Source organism: Solea senegalensis, linkage group LG2 (assembly GCF_019176455.1).
Source record: "Solea senegalensis isolate Sse05_10M linkage group LG2, IFAPA_SoseM_1, whole genome shotgun sequence".
Classification (NCBI taxonomy): domain Eukaryota; kingdom Metazoa; phylum Chordata; class Actinopteri; order Pleuronectiformes; family Soleidae; genus Solea; species Solea senegalensis.
This window is the reverse complement of record NC_058022.1, coordinates 16,917,353-16,934,307: the sequence shown is the minus strand read 5'-3', so window position 1 is coordinate 16,934,307 and position 16,955 is coordinate 16,917,353. Positions and strand designations below refer to the sequence as shown.

The window sequence follows — 16,955 nt, the reverse complement described above, 5'->3', positions numbered from 1 at the left end:
ACTTCTACCAAAGTCATTTTCTGTAAGTATCCCTTTTAGGTAGTTTATACAAGACTGTATAAACTACCTAAAAGGTAAATTAAATCCTAACTATGACAAATTTACCAAATGTGGCCACAGTACAGCCTGTGACCCTGAGCAGCCCCTGTATCCAAGCAAGCCACAAATGCAGATTTTTTTGGGTTTTGGTACGCATTATAAACTTTGTTTTCCAGCCACAAAGGGCTGATAAATGGCGAGATGATGTGGCAAACACATTCTTAGGACACACGTGAGTGTGTTTTGTTCAGCAGCTACAATGTGTTTTCCATTGTGTCCTCAATGGCAGATGGTTTTCAGGTTGGTTCTCAGTGACAGTGGTAAAGTCAGTGCTGACAGTGTGTCACTAACTCATAAACTCATCCTCCAAAAACGTGGACTATCCCTAAAAAAAGCATTAAATAACAATACAACAATAGTTTCATATTTATATATACATGTATACATATATACACACATATATATAATGATTTTTATTTATGCTTTACACAAACACATTGCGAGGTATAACTGCTTTGAGCATTTAACCTCCGATTTGTGAAATTCATGAATTATCTATAGCTAAATGATTCCAGATTTGATCATTTTCTACCCACAAAGCAATTTTAAACCACAGTTAACTCTTTACTTCTCCAAAGTAGTTATTTGTGTTTCTGTGCTTCTGCCTCAAATTAATGTCATTTACTACAGGGTTTTCTTTTCTTGCCGACTTAAATAAAAATGCATAGTATTTTTTTGTCTAGTCATGATACATTTGTCATAAATAATGTGAGAAACCATGGATTATTGTGTGGAGACAGTAACATATGTTGAGTGACTGAACTATTTTTATTCGACCATTCCTCAATGTGCCACTTCCTCAGTCCTAAACAGAATGCAGGTCACTTATCTTGGCTTGGCAGGAAAGTCTTTCTGTCTTTCTGCTGGAATGATGCTGGTATAGTCAGTCTTTTGTGTGGTTTATTTTATAGCAAAGGATATCCCTCCCAGGCTGTCCTTCAATGGTTCATATGCAGAATGTGGAGCAGCAGTGTCTCAAAAACAGGCAGCGAAGCTGAAGTAATGGAAGATGCTGCTGTATCTCCTCGGGCAAACTCACGTTTTCCCATTAGAGGAGGAAAAACACACAGATATGAGATAGTGGGTAGTGGAAAGAGAGGGAGAGGGATGGACAAATCAGTAGAAGATTGTGCAGCAGATATTATAGAAAATGTATATGAATATTTAGTTTATTTGTTTGTTTTATTTAACTGTGCCAGACAAAGATACAAGACCATGAAAACTGTGCAAAAACAATACAGAGATAGAGTCAGAAGTCATCTGCATCCATACGAACACACCTGAAAACATATCAGTGACTGGACAATCCAATTCTCCGCTGCAGTTTTATAAAGCACTGCTAACAAGACACAACACTGATGAAAAGTCAGAGCAGGGATTTCTGGACTTTTTTAACGGAGCTTGTCATTCACTGATTGTCCAGTTGTGCCCATTAAGAACCGTTCCGGAAGTGAATGTGGGTAACTGCATCATCATCATCATTTCAAGGTCTAAGTTTCTGCTTGTTCAGACTGCAGTTTAAAAATTTTCAAACAAAAAACCAGCCGTGAAAGTTTCTCTGTCTTTGGGGCTCTAAAACGCTGGGGTAGTGTGGACAGCAGGCAGTTCCCACAGAGCAGTGTGGATGTGGCCTCAGTTCATATTATGCTTGTGATGAACACAGCAAACTTGGTACAGAGTAATAGTTCCAAGTAAAGGTTTCTGCCCTTGTGACCTGCAGGTTCATCCAGACCTGTATCAAGTGTCAGCAGCAGTTTCTCACACACTCACACATGACATATTAACAAAACTGGGACTTCTGAATGTATAAGGATAGTAATAATAATAATTTAAAAATGATTAAGAGAAGTAGCAGTGTGTGGATGAGAAGCATGTGACATTGTAGGCATTTGACAACTGAAGCCAATTCCACAATATGGCAACATTCTCAGTAATGTTTGACCATGTAAAACATTTTTTTTAAAGTGAGACAGAGAGTTATTCTGTAAATTTACTAATAAATATTAAAATAAATATGATCAGTATTATAGCTAGTATACTGCACATTTCATCTGTTTCTTTGAAAACCTTCATCTGACAGCAGAAATACACAAAATAAGGACATAACTAATATTTACAAAGTTAACGGCGGCTTTTACAACAAATAAAGTATGCGAGCCCTCTCTTCATACAGAATGCACCAAACATTGCTATTGAAAATGATGCAAACGCGCCATATTCCCATCTAAATTTGTCACTCCACAAAGATAGCGTTGAGTTTTTAGGACATTTAATTAAAGTGCAGTAAAACCTATGTTCACACAAAGGTGGGTTTGATGTCTTCTTTAAACACCACAGGGCGTGAGGAGCGGTAGAGGCTGGTGTAGCCCTCGTACTCGCCGTCGGAGGAGTCCGAGGAGCTGTCGGAGGAGAACAGCGAGCCCCGCTGCAGACAGGACTCACAGTAGGGACGGTGGTAGTAACAATAGTCTGTTGAGCTGCTAGAATCAGAGTCCCAGTACCCACAGGAGTCTCTCATGTGTCTGCGGTGCTGCTCCTTATCACCAGCTGCCTCCACATCACACGGAGCAGCGTGATCGTGTTCTGCACGTCGCACTGCTGAACATCTGTGAGATTTTGAAACACACCTCTGACGTTTTCTTACTACTCCATGCCTTTCTGATTCCTCCTCCTCCTCCTCCTCATCCTCCTCATCCTCCTCATCCTCCTCATCTAGCTCTAGGTCACTGCGGTGATTCTGGAGAAGGGTACCATCACCAGTGACCCCATCGAGGTTCTTGTCTGGATTCTGGTTTTCACAGGTTTCTTTGATTTTTTCACATCCCGTGTAGAAGCACGGAGAGGTCAAAACTCTTCTGGACGCACTGAACGGTGGCCGGCGTTTCCTCATTGCATATGGGGAAATGCTGGGGTGACGAAAGAGAACGGGTGGGCGGGGGGAGCATGGCGTCCGCAAGGAGAGAGGGGAGGGTTCTGTGAATTTTATCTGTGTTTGAGCAGGAGAGCGAAGCGCACTTTCTATGACTGTGTCCAAACTAAGCTCCTGGAGGATTTCCTGCAGCTGCTCACTGCTCACAAAGCCGGTCGGTCTCAGCTGAGGTGTTAGGCCACTCTGATTGCCAAAGGTTTCCACCTGAAAGGGGTTTAACCCTCTACGGAACTGTAGGGAATTGACAAAGTTAACCGTCTCCTCTGTTGTCCTGAGTAATCCAGAGGACGGGACTGACACAGGCCGTTTGAGATCGTCCACAATTCTGGATCCAGCTTTGCTCGTGTCTGTGGTGCCAGGGATTGACACACCCTTTTGATTTACACCCACACGCACATCAGCAGGGAGAGGGGACGAAGCAGTGGGACGCTCAGGAGGTGACACAGCGGCAGCAGCGGCGCAGTGAGGACGGGAGAGTTGTAATTCCTGGTCTCTTTGAGGTAGAGAAGAAGAGGAAGGGCCATCAGACTGGAGCTCTGTGGTTTGAGTCGAGGAGGAGTTGAGGTTGGTGGTGGACGAGTCCATGTCCTGGTCCTCGCAGGGCTGGCTGGCTGACATGAGCCGCAGGAGTTTATCCTTGGCGTTGTTCACCTGCTCCTGGAGACTGTCGATCACAGCGTTTTTCTGGAACGTGCATTGACAGAGCCACAAATCAATATATAGTGTTGTCCTGATTATGGAGGGTTTAAAGTGACATGAACTGTTGATGCCACTCGAAATAATTGCAGACGACACGTTTGTGCAAGCGCACTTTGCATTACCGTAATTGTGTGACGGTTTGTGCTATTGGAAAAAGACTCAAAGACTCAAACAAATGTTATTTTAAATATGTTTTATACTGGTGTTCATGTACAACTAAAGTGTTTTTCCACTTTCAATTGTTTAAATTGTGACATGCAGTAAATTCTAAATAACTGCCAGGTATTGAAAGTTATTCTGGAAAATGGGCAAAAGCACTTAAAAAAGGTCCAGGCGGACATTTTGAGGCTTAGGTGTTAAAGGGTTAAAGAGACGTGAAATGTAATTCAAGAGAGAACATGGCAAAATAAAAACTGAATTTAAAAAGCCATGCTCACAAAAATGAAATGGCACACAGTACTGTGGAAGACTAATGCAGTACCTCATTAAGAAGCTTTTTCATGGAGTTGTTCTCCCCCAGCAGGTAGTAGATCTCATCCTGGCTGTACACAGATGGCTGGCTCTTGCTGGGGCTGCTGAAATACTTAGCCATCTGACCCGGGTTGTTGTGATCTTCTTCAAATTGCCGCCACTGGGTCAGCTGCATGGTGGAGAGAAAGAATGGTACAGATAATTACATTAGCGTGCAGCTTTATGTGACATGAAGCACATAAAGAGGGCGGTGCACCAATTAGTGACAGTTCTATAGTTATAGGGCTGAGGAACATTTCGACGTGATTTCTGTTCAGCGAGGTGGAGTGAGGTGAGTGCACACCTCGTTCCAGTCTGGTGTGCAGGGAACATAAGTGGGCAGGGACAACGTGTACGCCTAAAGCTGTTTTTTAATGTATGGTGTTTTATGTTGTTGGGTTTGAATGTGATGGAAAGATTTATTGTTCTCATCTACTTGAGGTTTCCCTGCAGCGTTTAAGTATAAAGAAGTACCAGGTAATTTAAAATAGGGTTATGAAATTTAAAATGTGTTGGTACAAGTGGCACCAGCGCCCCCCTGTGACCTTCATGTGGAGGATAAAGAAACATGTGGATGGATGTTTGGTACAAGCGTTCATCAGCCACTTTATTAGCTTCAACTGCTCATTGTTGCAAATATCTAATTAGAATAAATAAATAAAACTAGAATGCAGACGGAAAGGGATTTAAGAGACTTTGAACATGGTGTGGTTGTTTGTGCCAGATGGGCTGGTCTGAATATTTCAGAAACCTCTGGAAATTCTTAAGCCCAATCATCCGTAGGGTTTGTAGAGAATGGTACGAAAAAGAGAAAATATACAGTGGGTAGCAGCTCTCAAAAGAAAAAAAACGTTGAAGCCAGTTGTCAGAGGAGACGGGCCAAACTAGTTTGAGATGATCAAAAAAGCAATTATAACTCAAATAACCACATGGATGTCACTTTATTAGGTACAAACAATACCTTAGGAAGTGGTTGATTATTGTATTTTTGATATTAGGACTCATAAAGCACTCACCTCATTCACTGGCCTCTTAGATAATTAGATCATTGTTTGCAGTGAAAATAATAATATGTGTTAACTTGGATTAAGTGAACTCATTCAATGTACAAGCCTCATGAACCACAGTGCAGTGCAGCAGCCCGTGCCTTGCTAGTGAACTTCAGCAATAAAAACCTATTTACTTCTTACTGCTTCTATTGTAACTCACCATCTTGTGGGAATGCACGCGCGACAAATACATGTTACCAAATCATCTGCCCAGGTGTATTTGAGTGCATTACTCATTGTTCAGATATTTCCTTCCTCTCCACTGGAGATGCATTCCTGTATTGTCACACAAACTCACGGCCAGACACCCAGAGAGTCATATACCTGTTTGCAATAGCCTACGTAGCTTTGACTCATAATCACTTTCTGTGTGAGTCACACTCCACACGTTTTTTTTATTGTCAAATATTGTCATATGTCTGTCTACCTAAAGCCTATCCATGTCTGTATTGGTTTCCTGTTTGCCTAAATAGTAAAATGAGATGTGCTACAAAAATATCATCCCCAGAAACACGAAAAAATAAATACAGACAATGATTCAAAAACACATCACACCCCTACCCCTGTGTGTGTGTGTGTGTGTGTGTGTGTGTGTGTTTCTAACCTGAGGCACAAACAGCATACAGTTAGTCGCTGATGTGCAGATGAAGATGGCTCCAGCCACAGTGCTGTAGACCAGGTTGGGCCAGGCCTGCAAGAAGATGGACACTGGGACGACCACAGCTGAGGAGAGGGTGACCAGAGTAACGGCTGTTATGATGGTGGGAGACTGGTTGACTGGAGGGTGGCTGACGTTGCTGGTCAGCCCTGCCAGATAAGTGCCATAGAGGAGAAGACTTCCCTGAAAACAGATTCAGGAACAATTTAAAAAAAAAACAACAACAAATAATTACTCTTTTACATATGAAGTACTTGATTTTTCTTCTTAGAAAACAGTTTATTTGGTTGTACAACCTCAAACATCTGCAGTAGGTCAAACATGTATAGGCTCTCCATTTCCATATCCGAAATTAGAGTCAAGTGTGAAACATTATGAGAGCTGAAGAGGCAGAAATGTAATATAATACAAATAAGTATGTTTGCATAGGTGTATAATCACTTTAAATTAAAAAAAAAGAAAATGCAGCTTTAGAATAAACCTTTTATATTATGTACTTGTTTTGGTAGCCCAAACAAACCAACCAGACCTCTCTCAGGTCACCTTCTATCTGCTCTATATAAGGCGTTAACTACATACATTGTTGCTTGAATTGAGAAAAACTATGGCTATGTAAATAGATAGAGACGACTAACCTTCTGAACAGCAATAATGATCGCCCACAGATAAGAGTATCCAGAAGAACACGAGTCCATCTGTGACAAAGAGTAGAAGATGCCTCTGTCTGCTACCTACGATAGAAGAAAGACACTATTAGTGAGTTTAAACCTTCTTATGTTTGGCACATCAACCGAATCAACAATAGCTTTACCACTTGCTGTACAGCTTATGCCCAAAATCTGTACTGCTTCATAAAATAACTACTACCTTGACAACAGCCCCGACAGATCTGGAACACCTGATTGGGTCTGTGAGGTTCCAGATGGTGAGAACCAGCAGGTCGACCAGGATCAGCAAAGCCACCATGCCCATCAGCTGTATGTCTCGGATTATCTGAGGCAGTGAGTCACAGATCTCATTCAAAACAAACTCATTCCCATCCATATGAAGCCAATCACTGTGAGATGATTCTGTGTTTGGATAGCATCTGGACAAAGGTCTCCTGTTAGCCTCCTATGAAATTCATTCAGTGAATCAAGGCATGAGATCAAATCCATTTATATGGAGTATATGCCCGGTCACGCGGTTGGTGTAGTGGTTAGCAGACCTAGGTTCGCGACCCGGTCGGAACAAGGGCCTTTCTACATGGAGTTTGGTGCGTGGGTTTTCTCCGGGTTCTCCGCTTTCCTCTCACAGTCCAAAAAACATTCAATAAGGAGATTAGGTAAATTGAACACTCTAAATTGACCGTGAGAGTGGGTGGTTGTTTGTCTATATGGATGTGGTCCAACTGTCCAGAGTGTATCTCACCTATCGCCCTATGTCAGCTGAGATTGGCACAGCACCCCTCCATGACCCTCATGTGAAGGATAAAGTGGATGAATGGACTATATGCCTAAATTGGGATGTGGTAAAACTGGTAAAAAGAAATATAGGACTATAATCAGACAAAAATAACTTATATAGTGCATCCCATGGCATGAAAAAGTCTTCCATTCATCATTTTTATCTTTTTTCCCCCACAAACCTTTCTTTCTTCTAACTTCTATAGAATGTAAAATAACAGTGACAATTTAATGTTGTATGTCTGATGCATCCTGGTGTGCCTGTATGACAAAATAAACCACTTCTGAAGAAGAGAGTGCCTACCACTCTCTTGTCAGGCAGTCGCTGAGTGAACACTCTGTACAGTCTCCACGTCTTCCCCAAAATTGGGCCAAACACCAGGGTACTGCCGACACACAGTGTCCACATGCGAGCCTGCAGAAGAAAGCACTGCATTACTATATTGACAGCGATTTATTCAATGACATGACATGATGAGGAGAACGTGAGCGCTTACTTGTAGCACGGCCGTCGATGTTCCACCTTGTGAGTGCAGTCGTTCGTCAACAGCGAACAAGAAGCCACTGCTGTAAGTGAGGAAACTTCCTAAGAGAGTCAGGACATTCAGATTTGGACTGGACATCTTCACTATCCTGAGGAAACAATTTCAGTTTCACTTAACGGGTCTTTGTGGTTCATATAAAATACAACGTTCATACACTTTTCACATTACCTGTTGTTTTTGAAGCGCAGGGTGAAGAGGAGGAAGCAGAAGGCCAGCAGGATGCCACCACAGAGCAGCGTCCACACCACAGCACTTAGCACTGGGGAGAGTGAACGCCTTGGGAGCTCCACTGCCATCTGTGCACAAGACATGCACATGGGAATCCTTTTAGAGTCACATCTAAAATATTTCAGTAAACTGACATCATTTAAATGTTGCGTGTGTGACTTTTCACTTTAGTGCAAACAAAACATCCAGAGTCACCATTTCATTTGAGTAAACACAATTTAATTCAATCAAACACAGCCACTAACATCCAGACAGAAATTGGATAAATCTTGTGTCTCCCCAATGTATAAACTGATGATGAAGAAGGAGGAAACACCAGAGAAAGAAATTGTTCGCATCCTTTCTGACAGGTGAAGGCCACCATAGTTCCTTGATGTAGTTGAGAAAAGGAGAAGGTGAGTGAAGTTGCCCTCCACTTGCTACAATTTTCCGTCTCACCATTATATGACACTAAATCCTCAACATGGAAATGAAAGCATTCAAGCAGAGACTTTGACAGGTAAGATGATCAGAGGTGCAGAGTTCATGCCACCATGGTTACGCCGCGGGTTAAAGTAGGGGAAGAGTCTTTCCTTGAACGAGTATCCAGTGAATGAGTAAATATGGGAACCAGAGTCCGCGTTGTAAAAGGAAACCTGGCCCCACTCCAGATCCACAAACACCCCAACTCTCTGCGGCTTCTCCACCAGTGGCAAACAGACAGGAGTGTTGCTGAGCGCCCAGTAGGTCTTGTCACTTCTCATCCCCAGAGTCCAGTAGCCTCTTTCAGGGTTCAGCATGCTGCCTCCTTTTCTGCTGACAGACTCAAGCCCAACTCCAACATCCCACTCCGTCTTCCCTTTTACTTGAACCTCATAGTAGAATCTGCCAGAGGAGAAACCCTCCTTTCCCAAAACACTTACACCCGGGTAAAATCTCTCAGGGTTGTCAGGAAGGCCGAGTGCCACGTCGCCATGAAAGACTTGTTTCTTGTTTTCAGAGAGCACCAGTTTAGGATGAGCTGTGTCAGGGTCCAGCGTTACATCCACAGCACACTGTTGAGCCCTCCGGAACTCAATCACACACAGCCTCTTCACCTCACTTTTTACAGTCTCCTCCAGCTGTGTCGCTACTCTCCTGACTGCTCTCCTCACCATGCCCACGTACACAGCACTTTCTACATCAGTGTAAGAGCGGTCTTTGGCAGCTGGCAGTGTGGAGAAAGCTGGAAAGCGGTGGAGAAGGTAAAAGTCGTCTTCAGTCCGCGAAAGCTGCTCCAGCTCTGTGCTTGTGTGCCTCAGCTCATCAATTCCACCGGCCCTGCTCTCAGCTTGTCTCTGCTTGGCACTGATCAGCTCCGCCGCCTCAGCTTGGCCTCTCTGGATAAGGTGCAGCAGTTTGGTGAAAACTTGCAAACTCTCCTCGGTCTCTCTTTCCGAGTTTCCCCTGCTGAGCTTCACACTTTCAGCAATCTTGCAGATCTTCTGCCATCGACGGTGGATTGTTTTTTCCACCTCTTTGCATATCTTTCCAACTTGAGCTCTCTTGCCACGGCTCTCCTCCTCGACAGGAACGGCGCGATGAGCCTCGTGGTCTCTCTCGACGCAGAGCTGGCACACATATGTCCGGTCGGTTTCGCAAAACAGGTTCAGGAGTTTCTCGCCCTTCGTACACACTCTGTCTTGCATGTTCATTGTGGGATGAATCAAACGGTGCTTTTTGAAAGTGGCTAGCATATGATGGGGCTCCAGATGAGTCTCACAGAAAGAGGCCAAACAGTCGAGACAGGATTTAAAAGCCTCAACTCTTTCCGCAGCACACACATCACATGAAACGTTTCCTTCCTGGCCTAAATGCTGCTCCTCTTCACCTGTATCTCTTTTCTCCAGTGACTCCTTGAACAGAGAGGCCACCTCAGAGATTAAGGTGTTAACTTTGAGCTCAGGCCTCTTGGAGAATTTCTGCTTGCACACGGGGCACTGCGACAACTTAGCACTCTGCCAGTATCCTTGTATGCACTCCCTGCAGAAGTTGTGTCCACAAGGAGTGGAGACCGGCTGGTTGAACAAATCCAGACAGATTGGGCAAAGAAACTGCTCCTTTGACAGCACAGTGCCAGCAGCAGCAGCAGCAGCAGCAGCAGCCATATCTGAGAAAGAAAAGCAGGTGGGATTTTAGGGAATATGTTGTCTCTGTTCCTTTTCTTTTCAGAAACACATGTATGGAGTTAAATATTTTTTGTCAGCCACACAAAACATACAACTACAAAGAAGGACTGTTTGGACATTATACTAAGATAAAATAAAATAAAATAGTGCATTAGAAAGTTATCTTGTCTCATAATAAGCCATCAAACACAGCACATCTCTGTTAGTGTCCCCTTAGGTAAACATGATCACTACACTTGAGGACAGACACATTCATAAATGAACACGATAAAACATTGAAAGAGATAACTCACCTTGTTTTCATGGAGTGTAGCACGAAGAGGAGAAGAGCGTCTGAGTGGCTTGACACGGTGTCACTGCTACTTCAGTTTCTATTTTTTCTTTTGCCACGACATGCCATGTTGGTGATCTCTACTTACCACTGAGATGATGCTAAACATAGCTTCACTTGTCCTCCCCAAAAACATTCCCAGATCTCTACGACTGAACCAACCACATGCATGTCCTCTGGGTTTTCGTTTGCATGCCACAAGTTCATCAGCATCAATTGAACAGTAAACACAAAACACTTTAAAAGTACTTTAAAAGCGTCAGGTGGATTCAATACTATTGTAACACATATTGTAACAGCAGGGTCAAAACAAATACAGATTACAGGAGATAGTCAACTAAAATATCTACACACACTGGCTCCTTTATTAGGAACACAGATTCAACGGTTTGTTTATGCAACTATAAATAAATATCAATTAGATTGGAGCAATGTAGTGTCTTTAGGTATGTAGACATGGTCAAGACGATTTGCCGAAAGCGGTATGGTGAAAGAAGTGAAGACCAGAGGACAGGCTGGTCTGAGTATTTGAGAACCTGGTGATCTACTAGGATTTTCTCACGCGTTCATCTCCCATCCCGAAAACTAGAAAATATGTAGTGAGCAGCAGTTCTCTGGGAGAAAAGGCCGAGTCGATGTCAAAGGAGAATGCCAAGACTGGTTTGAGGTAATAGAAAGCCAGGCGAGGCATGAGCTCAACTCGTTTCAGGCGAAGGTATGCAGAAGAGCATAATGCACAACACATTGAGCCTTGAAGCAGATGGTTTACAGCTGCAACTTTATAAGGTGTCCTGTTTTGATAGATAGATAGATAGATAGATAGATAGATAGATAGATAGATAGATAGATAGATAGATAGATAGATAGATAGATAGATAGATCAGGCAATATATATTTTGTATATACTTTTAAACTGATTGATGTTTTTACTTCGCTTTAATTCATCCGTTACATAATTCCATAAATTAAACCCTGAGATTAAAACACACTTCTTAAAGTTGTCCTGGCACACTTTTTTTAATTATATCCTCTAGTCTCTCTGCAAATAATATCTTTATTTTATTTACAAGTAAATTATTTCTTGCTTTAAATTTTATTTGAGCTGTTTTAAACTGAAGCAGATCCAGAAATTTTAGATTTGTATTATATTTTACATATATATGTATATATATATATCTATCTATATATATATATATATACATATATATATATATATATATATATAGATAAATAGACAGACAGACAGGTTACCATGCTGACAGTGCATAGCGTCTGCAGCACTTCGAGGCCCTCCTGCCTGTTGACTCCTGCGTGGATGAAGCAAAGAGGGGAATCACAGTGGGAGCTGCAGTTCAGCTCAGGCTCCATGATTGACCCCAGTCTGTCCACGTTTACACACACATCCTGAGGAGCAAACAAAAAAACACACACACACAGTGGTTGTGATGAGATTCATAAAATGAGGCACTGGAGATGCACAAATGAAGTCCTGCTTCTACTTCTAGCTCTATATTGCACGTTAGTGTTGCAAGACTTGTAGCCACCACAGTGTGGTGCTCTCACAGAAAACTCTTCAGAAGTCATTTTGCATGACATTTATATTAAACCAACAGGGAAATGTACCACAGGCACAAATTGACACTGCAAATAGAATTAAATTAAGGTGAGAATAATTAGGTGTTAATGTTTCCCCCGCCAAAAAACAAATGAAGTTGCCAGCACATGGGCTGTGTGACAGGAAGTCTCTGTGTTTCTGCTTATCCTCAGTTTCCACAGCAACTACGTCATCGTGGAGGGTGCACCAGCCAACATACACTCACACTCTGCTGTGACACATCTGTGCACAAGACAGAGAGAGCGACTGGGACAACATGCTGCACACTCACAGTCTGCAGCTATTATTAATTTATCTCCATAGAGTTTGGAAAAGATCACCAAACAACTGTTTGTCACTTCTTGCCATAGGTATTTATGAGGTTACCTGTGCTGCACTGACATGTTAGAGGTTTAATTGTGCGGCACGGGATCACCTGATGCTCTGGGCTGTATCGACTCTAGACTGAGAGTCAGATCAGTGCGAACGCTGCCGTGACTCAGGCTCCTGATGTTGTGAGTCCACTTGTATTGATAGAGTGTTTGCAGACAGGTAAGTGTCTATGTGAAAGGCATGTGATTAGGAATCATGCCGTGTCACTGTCTGTGCCATGACTAAGATAATCTTAAGCGCTGTGTTGCAAATTAGGTGATGGGTTCTTAAACAACCAGAATTCAAGAATTGTTCTTATACTAATTTTAACATTATATCACTTTAATAATCAACAAAAACATGTATCCAGAATGCCATGAAAAATGATGATAAATATAATAATAATAATAATAAAAAATCTTATCATTATTATATATTATACTATATAAAAAAGTATATATATATTATATTATTATATATATATATTATATTATTTTATATATATATATTATATAAAAAAAGTTTTATGTCTTATTTATTAATTCATTACATTTACATCATCAGATTATGTACAAACCCTTACCCCAAAATGTCGTAAATGGTAACATTTTGTAAAATTTGGTTAACTTCAAAAATTAACACATTAAGGAAACAATATTTATTTTAACGATATAAAATATTGTGGTTTTAAACTATAATAAATATCAATGTAAGTTGCTTCACTCAGGCAAATGTCAGTTTTACAGCAGACTTACATAGGATTTATTTCAACATAGTCATTTTTAATTAGCAGTCAAAATGATTGAAAAGTGTGGCTGTGGCTCAGAAATGAAAGATATAAGTATACTATGGGTTTTTATGTTTGAAGTGCCTTGTATAGGTCTGTTAAGTAAAGCCCAAGGTGATTTACTTCCAATAATTAATGGTGTTAAGAGAACAATGAAGACCTCAGCGAAGCATGTGTGGGAAATGTCTGCAGTTCCTGTCCCTGTCCTTTCGTCACTGTCCAATTTTAGATCACAGTTCTGTTGCTTCCCGCAGGAAAAGGCCGACAGAGAGAGGCATTTCCGCCAGTTTTTCAAAAAACCTGCATCCATAGATTTCAGCTCAGGAGAAACCCCACAGAGGTCAACAAAGGTCGGCCAACATCAAGCCTGGGAGGGGGGTCACACTTGGCTTTACGAGGCCGACTTTGGCTTTATAGACATGTTTTGACAGTTTTAGAATCAACATGAGGAGTGTATTTAACGTTCCAAAGCAACCGCACGTAATACCTGAGCTATCTGTGGCCTTGAATGTCTTACTAAAATATTGGGCGGGTCTACATGGTGTGGAGTTTAGCTTTGACTTTTTTCATAACAAGCCTCTGAGCTCCAACATGCAGACCTGAGGTTTGGGTCTGTACCTTAAAACTTTAAACAACAACAAAAAAAAAAAAAGAGTTAAACCCATGCATTGTCCTGTCAATCTCTCTGCTTCTCTTTTAAGATTAGAGGGGCGGGCTCTGCCAGATGTAAAGCCTGATTCAGGGGCCAATATTGAAGCATTCCTCCTCTGTTGGTAATCCGTTTATAAGTTTATTCTTTAAGCTGCGTTAGAATGCAATTGACTGACCATGAAAGCTCGTCCACTTTAGATACAGCTTGATTCTTTACAGTGGTCACTGTGTCACACTCTTATCAAGAACAGAGCTGAGGGAGCAGCACCAACGCTGAACCACACGAGCCAAACAACAGAGTCCACATTCATAGACAATCCTCAATTATTTTATTTTATTCTAATAATAACTGCTTGAGTTATTGAGTTCAGTGAAATGACTTCAGCTTCTTCAGTATTAATATGCTTTGGTTTCTTTGCTCCTTTATGACAGGAGCAAGTCAGTAAAGATTGTCCCCATTTAAGAACTTTGTCATTTTGAGAATTGGGAAACAGATCAGATTGTTTTATGTTTTTAAAGTTTGCGGTATACTAATTATTATTATTATCGTTGTTGTTAGTAGTAGTTCTTGTTGTTGTTGTAGTTATAGCCTTTAGTAGTCACTAAGAACATTCTAGAGATGATTGAATTAACTGGAGAACTATAGTGGCTCGGAGCCTACTACTGTAACATAATATTTAAATTAAGCCAGGACTTATATCATCTGACAGTTTGAATGTTTGCCACCGGTAACGGAACAGTTCATTCTTGGGTGGAAAGGTGCGTAAAAACATGTGCTCACTCAGAGCTGCATCCACTTGCAAAGAGGTTAAATACTATATCAGAGTAATAATGGGAATAATTGCATGAGAATAAAGTGCTGAGTAAAAAAAAAAAAGGTAAGTAAGGAAAGAGTTCATATAAGAGACAGAAATGAAAAGCGCAAACCTCGGTGTCCAGAGCGCGCGGTGGCTCCCGTCGCCTCTCTCCGCTCCAAACTCCATCGCGTAAAAAGCGCAGACGTTTTGATGAAAGGCAAAAACTCTGTGTTGTCTAACATCGCTGCAGATCAACTCCCATAACTACACGAGCTAACACTGATCTGTCAAAGTGTCAATCCACACACACACACTACACACACACTACAATACACACGTACACCACCCGAGGGGAATGATCGCCAGTGTCAGAGAGAGAGAGAGACTTCACGTGAGCATGGAGCGAGAGAGAAAGGGAGGTGTGTGCGGAGGAAGAGAGAGGTGCATGTGTGTGTAAATGGAGATAGAGGGAGGGAGAGGGAGAGAGAGAGAGAGAGGGAGAGAGAGAGAGAGAGAGAGAGAGAGAGCTCAATTTACAATAAATAATGCCAACAACAAACATAAAGCAAACACAACAAGGACAATCACAAACGACTCACAAAGAAACACAACCTATTTCTTTGTTTCATAAACATAAAACTACAACAATCTCAAGCCACATAAAAAGTAAAATTGCTAAACAAAAATATGTACATCTGTTTCTTCTGTTTTCATCTCCCTCCCTCTGTGCCGACAACACCAAACCAGACACAAAACACAATTAATAAATGAATACAATTTTCATCTTAATATATGACTAAATGTCTGTCTGTCTGTCTGTCTGTCTGTGCAGGTGTGTGGGTGCATCTCTTTTGCAGGGCCACAGGGGACTGGGTGGCGTGTGTATGGGACAGGGCGTCTCACTCTGTGCAAACAAACACAGAGAATAACAGCACTTGTTTAAATGGAAAGAGAAACACACATCAACTGTGTTTTGCTTTGTTGAGTTCAAAAGCAGACATAGCTGTGTGTGTGTGTGTGTGTGTGTGTGTGTGTGTGTGTGTGTGTGTGTGAGCCTGGGAATGACAAGAGAGACTGGTTTCTCTGACAGCAGCAGAGCCAGTCAGTCAGTCAGCAGAGAGAAAAACCTCTGCGTTTGTTCTGCCTGGAATAAGAAACATGAAGGTGTTATTAAGACGTCACAGAGATTTACAGTGTGAGCCTCCAAACACGTCATTCCTGCCGAGGGAGTGTCTCCACAGCTGTGTGTGGGGAAACAGGCTCACACACTCACAGGGATTTCTAAAAGAGATGATAATATGCAGATATTTATCGATGACCATATCGACCCCTAATAATCTCACTTTCTATTTACATCAGGGTTGGGTCTTCTCTACAGAGGCCGCCATGTTGGACCTCCATGTCTTTAACGGACAGACTAAGCATTTTTTGGAGTTTTAACAATCGATTCACTATTCATGCAGGGCAAGTGCTTCACAGGATAAAAGCATAATCAAAGAAAGCAACACACATGACAGAGTGAGGGAAAAGAAGAGAGGAAATGAAGTGAGAAAGTGAGGAGATGCTCACAAACAGCGGAGACTGAAATACTAATGGGTGATATAAACAGGAGGTAAAAGAAGGTAAAAGATAAATTAAAAACATAAATAGTAATAGAGACAGTTTAATGAAATATTTAAGTCAATCAGTAGTTAAAATAAGTAAGTAAATAAATGAGGTAAGAATGTTAAACGACACTAAATGGTAAAAAAAAATGTCTGTCCTCAGTGATGAGGTTCTCCCTCATTAGGACCAGGTTTTGGTCTCCATGTGGACTTCCGGTCCTGACAAGGCCAGTGTTTATACCACACAGTACACAGTACACACACATCTTTTTCTCTTGGATGTGGTGTATGTTCAAACATGGTTTCTATCCCATTGCATGTGCCTGTAGTTACCAAATTACCAAATTCAATTTCTGTTAAACCTCAATGTACTAATTCTCATTCAAGATAGTTTGTACTTTTCTGCGTGTCTGCATGCGTAACCACACTTTTGACAAATATGTGTATTTAAAAACTAACACTTTCTAGGGTTAGGGGTTACAAATAGAAACGCAGACTGTAACACCCATA

General features: G+C 41.6%; 2 protein-coding genes across 2 annotated transcripts; both read right to left on the bottom strand.

Annotated features, from left to right (window-relative positions):
- Positions 1 to 1,250: 1,250 nt before the first annotated feature.
- Positions 1,251 to 15,187, bottom strand: gpr156 (G protein-coupled receptor 156). The gene is made up of 10 exons (XM_044048352.1): positions 14,972 to 15,187; positions 11,892 to 12,044; positions 8,103 to 8,230; positions 7,887 to 8,022; positions 7,694 to 7,804; positions 6,812 to 6,937; positions 6,580 to 6,675; positions 5,891 to 6,127; positions 4,209 to 4,367; positions 1,251 to 3,712 (listed from the first exon to the last, which is right to left on the bottom strand). Exons 2-10 carry the CDS (start codon positions 12,006 to 12,008, stop codon positions 2,396 to 2,398), a joined length of 2,427 nt encoding a protein of 808 aa, XP_043904287.1. The 5' UTR covers positions 12,009 to 12,044; positions 14,972 to 15,187; the 3' UTR covers positions 1,251 to 2,395.
- On the bottom strand, positions 8,360 to 10,608 carry LOC122783612 (E3 ubiquitin-protein ligase TRIM39-like). Its single transcript, XM_044048356.1, has 2 exons — positions 10,603 to 10,608; positions 8,360 to 10,290 (listed from the first exon to the last, which is right to left on the bottom strand). Exon 2 carries the CDS (start codon positions 10,286 to 10,288, stop codon positions 8,642 to 8,644), a length of 1,647 nt encoding a protein of 548 aa, XP_043904291.1. The 5' UTR covers positions 10,289 to 10,290; positions 10,603 to 10,608; the 3' UTR covers positions 8,360 to 8,641.
- Positions 15,188 to 16,955: the final 1,768 nt, after the last annotated feature.

What these genes read in the sequence shown, in the direction of transcription:
- LOC122783612 (XM_044048356.1), bottom strand. Translation starts at nt 10,288, where the DNA reads ATGGCTGCTGCTGCTGCTGCTGCTGCTGCTGGCACTGTGCTGTCAAAG.
- gpr156 (XM_044048352.1), bottom strand. Translation starts at nt 12,008, where the DNA reads ATGGAGCCTGAGCTGAACTGCAGCTCCCACTGTGATTCCCCTCTTTGC. An exon ending in CGCTATGCACTGTCAGCATG is followed by an intron (nt 8,231 to 11,891) that starts GTAACCTGTCTG and finishes TCTTGTGCACAG; the next exon opens with ATGGCAGTGGAGCTCCCAAG. An exon ending in GACTGCCTGACAAGAGAGTG is followed by an intron (nt 6,938 to 7,693) that starts GTAGGCACTCTC and finishes TCACTGCCTCAG; the next exon opens with ATAATCCGAGACATACAGCT.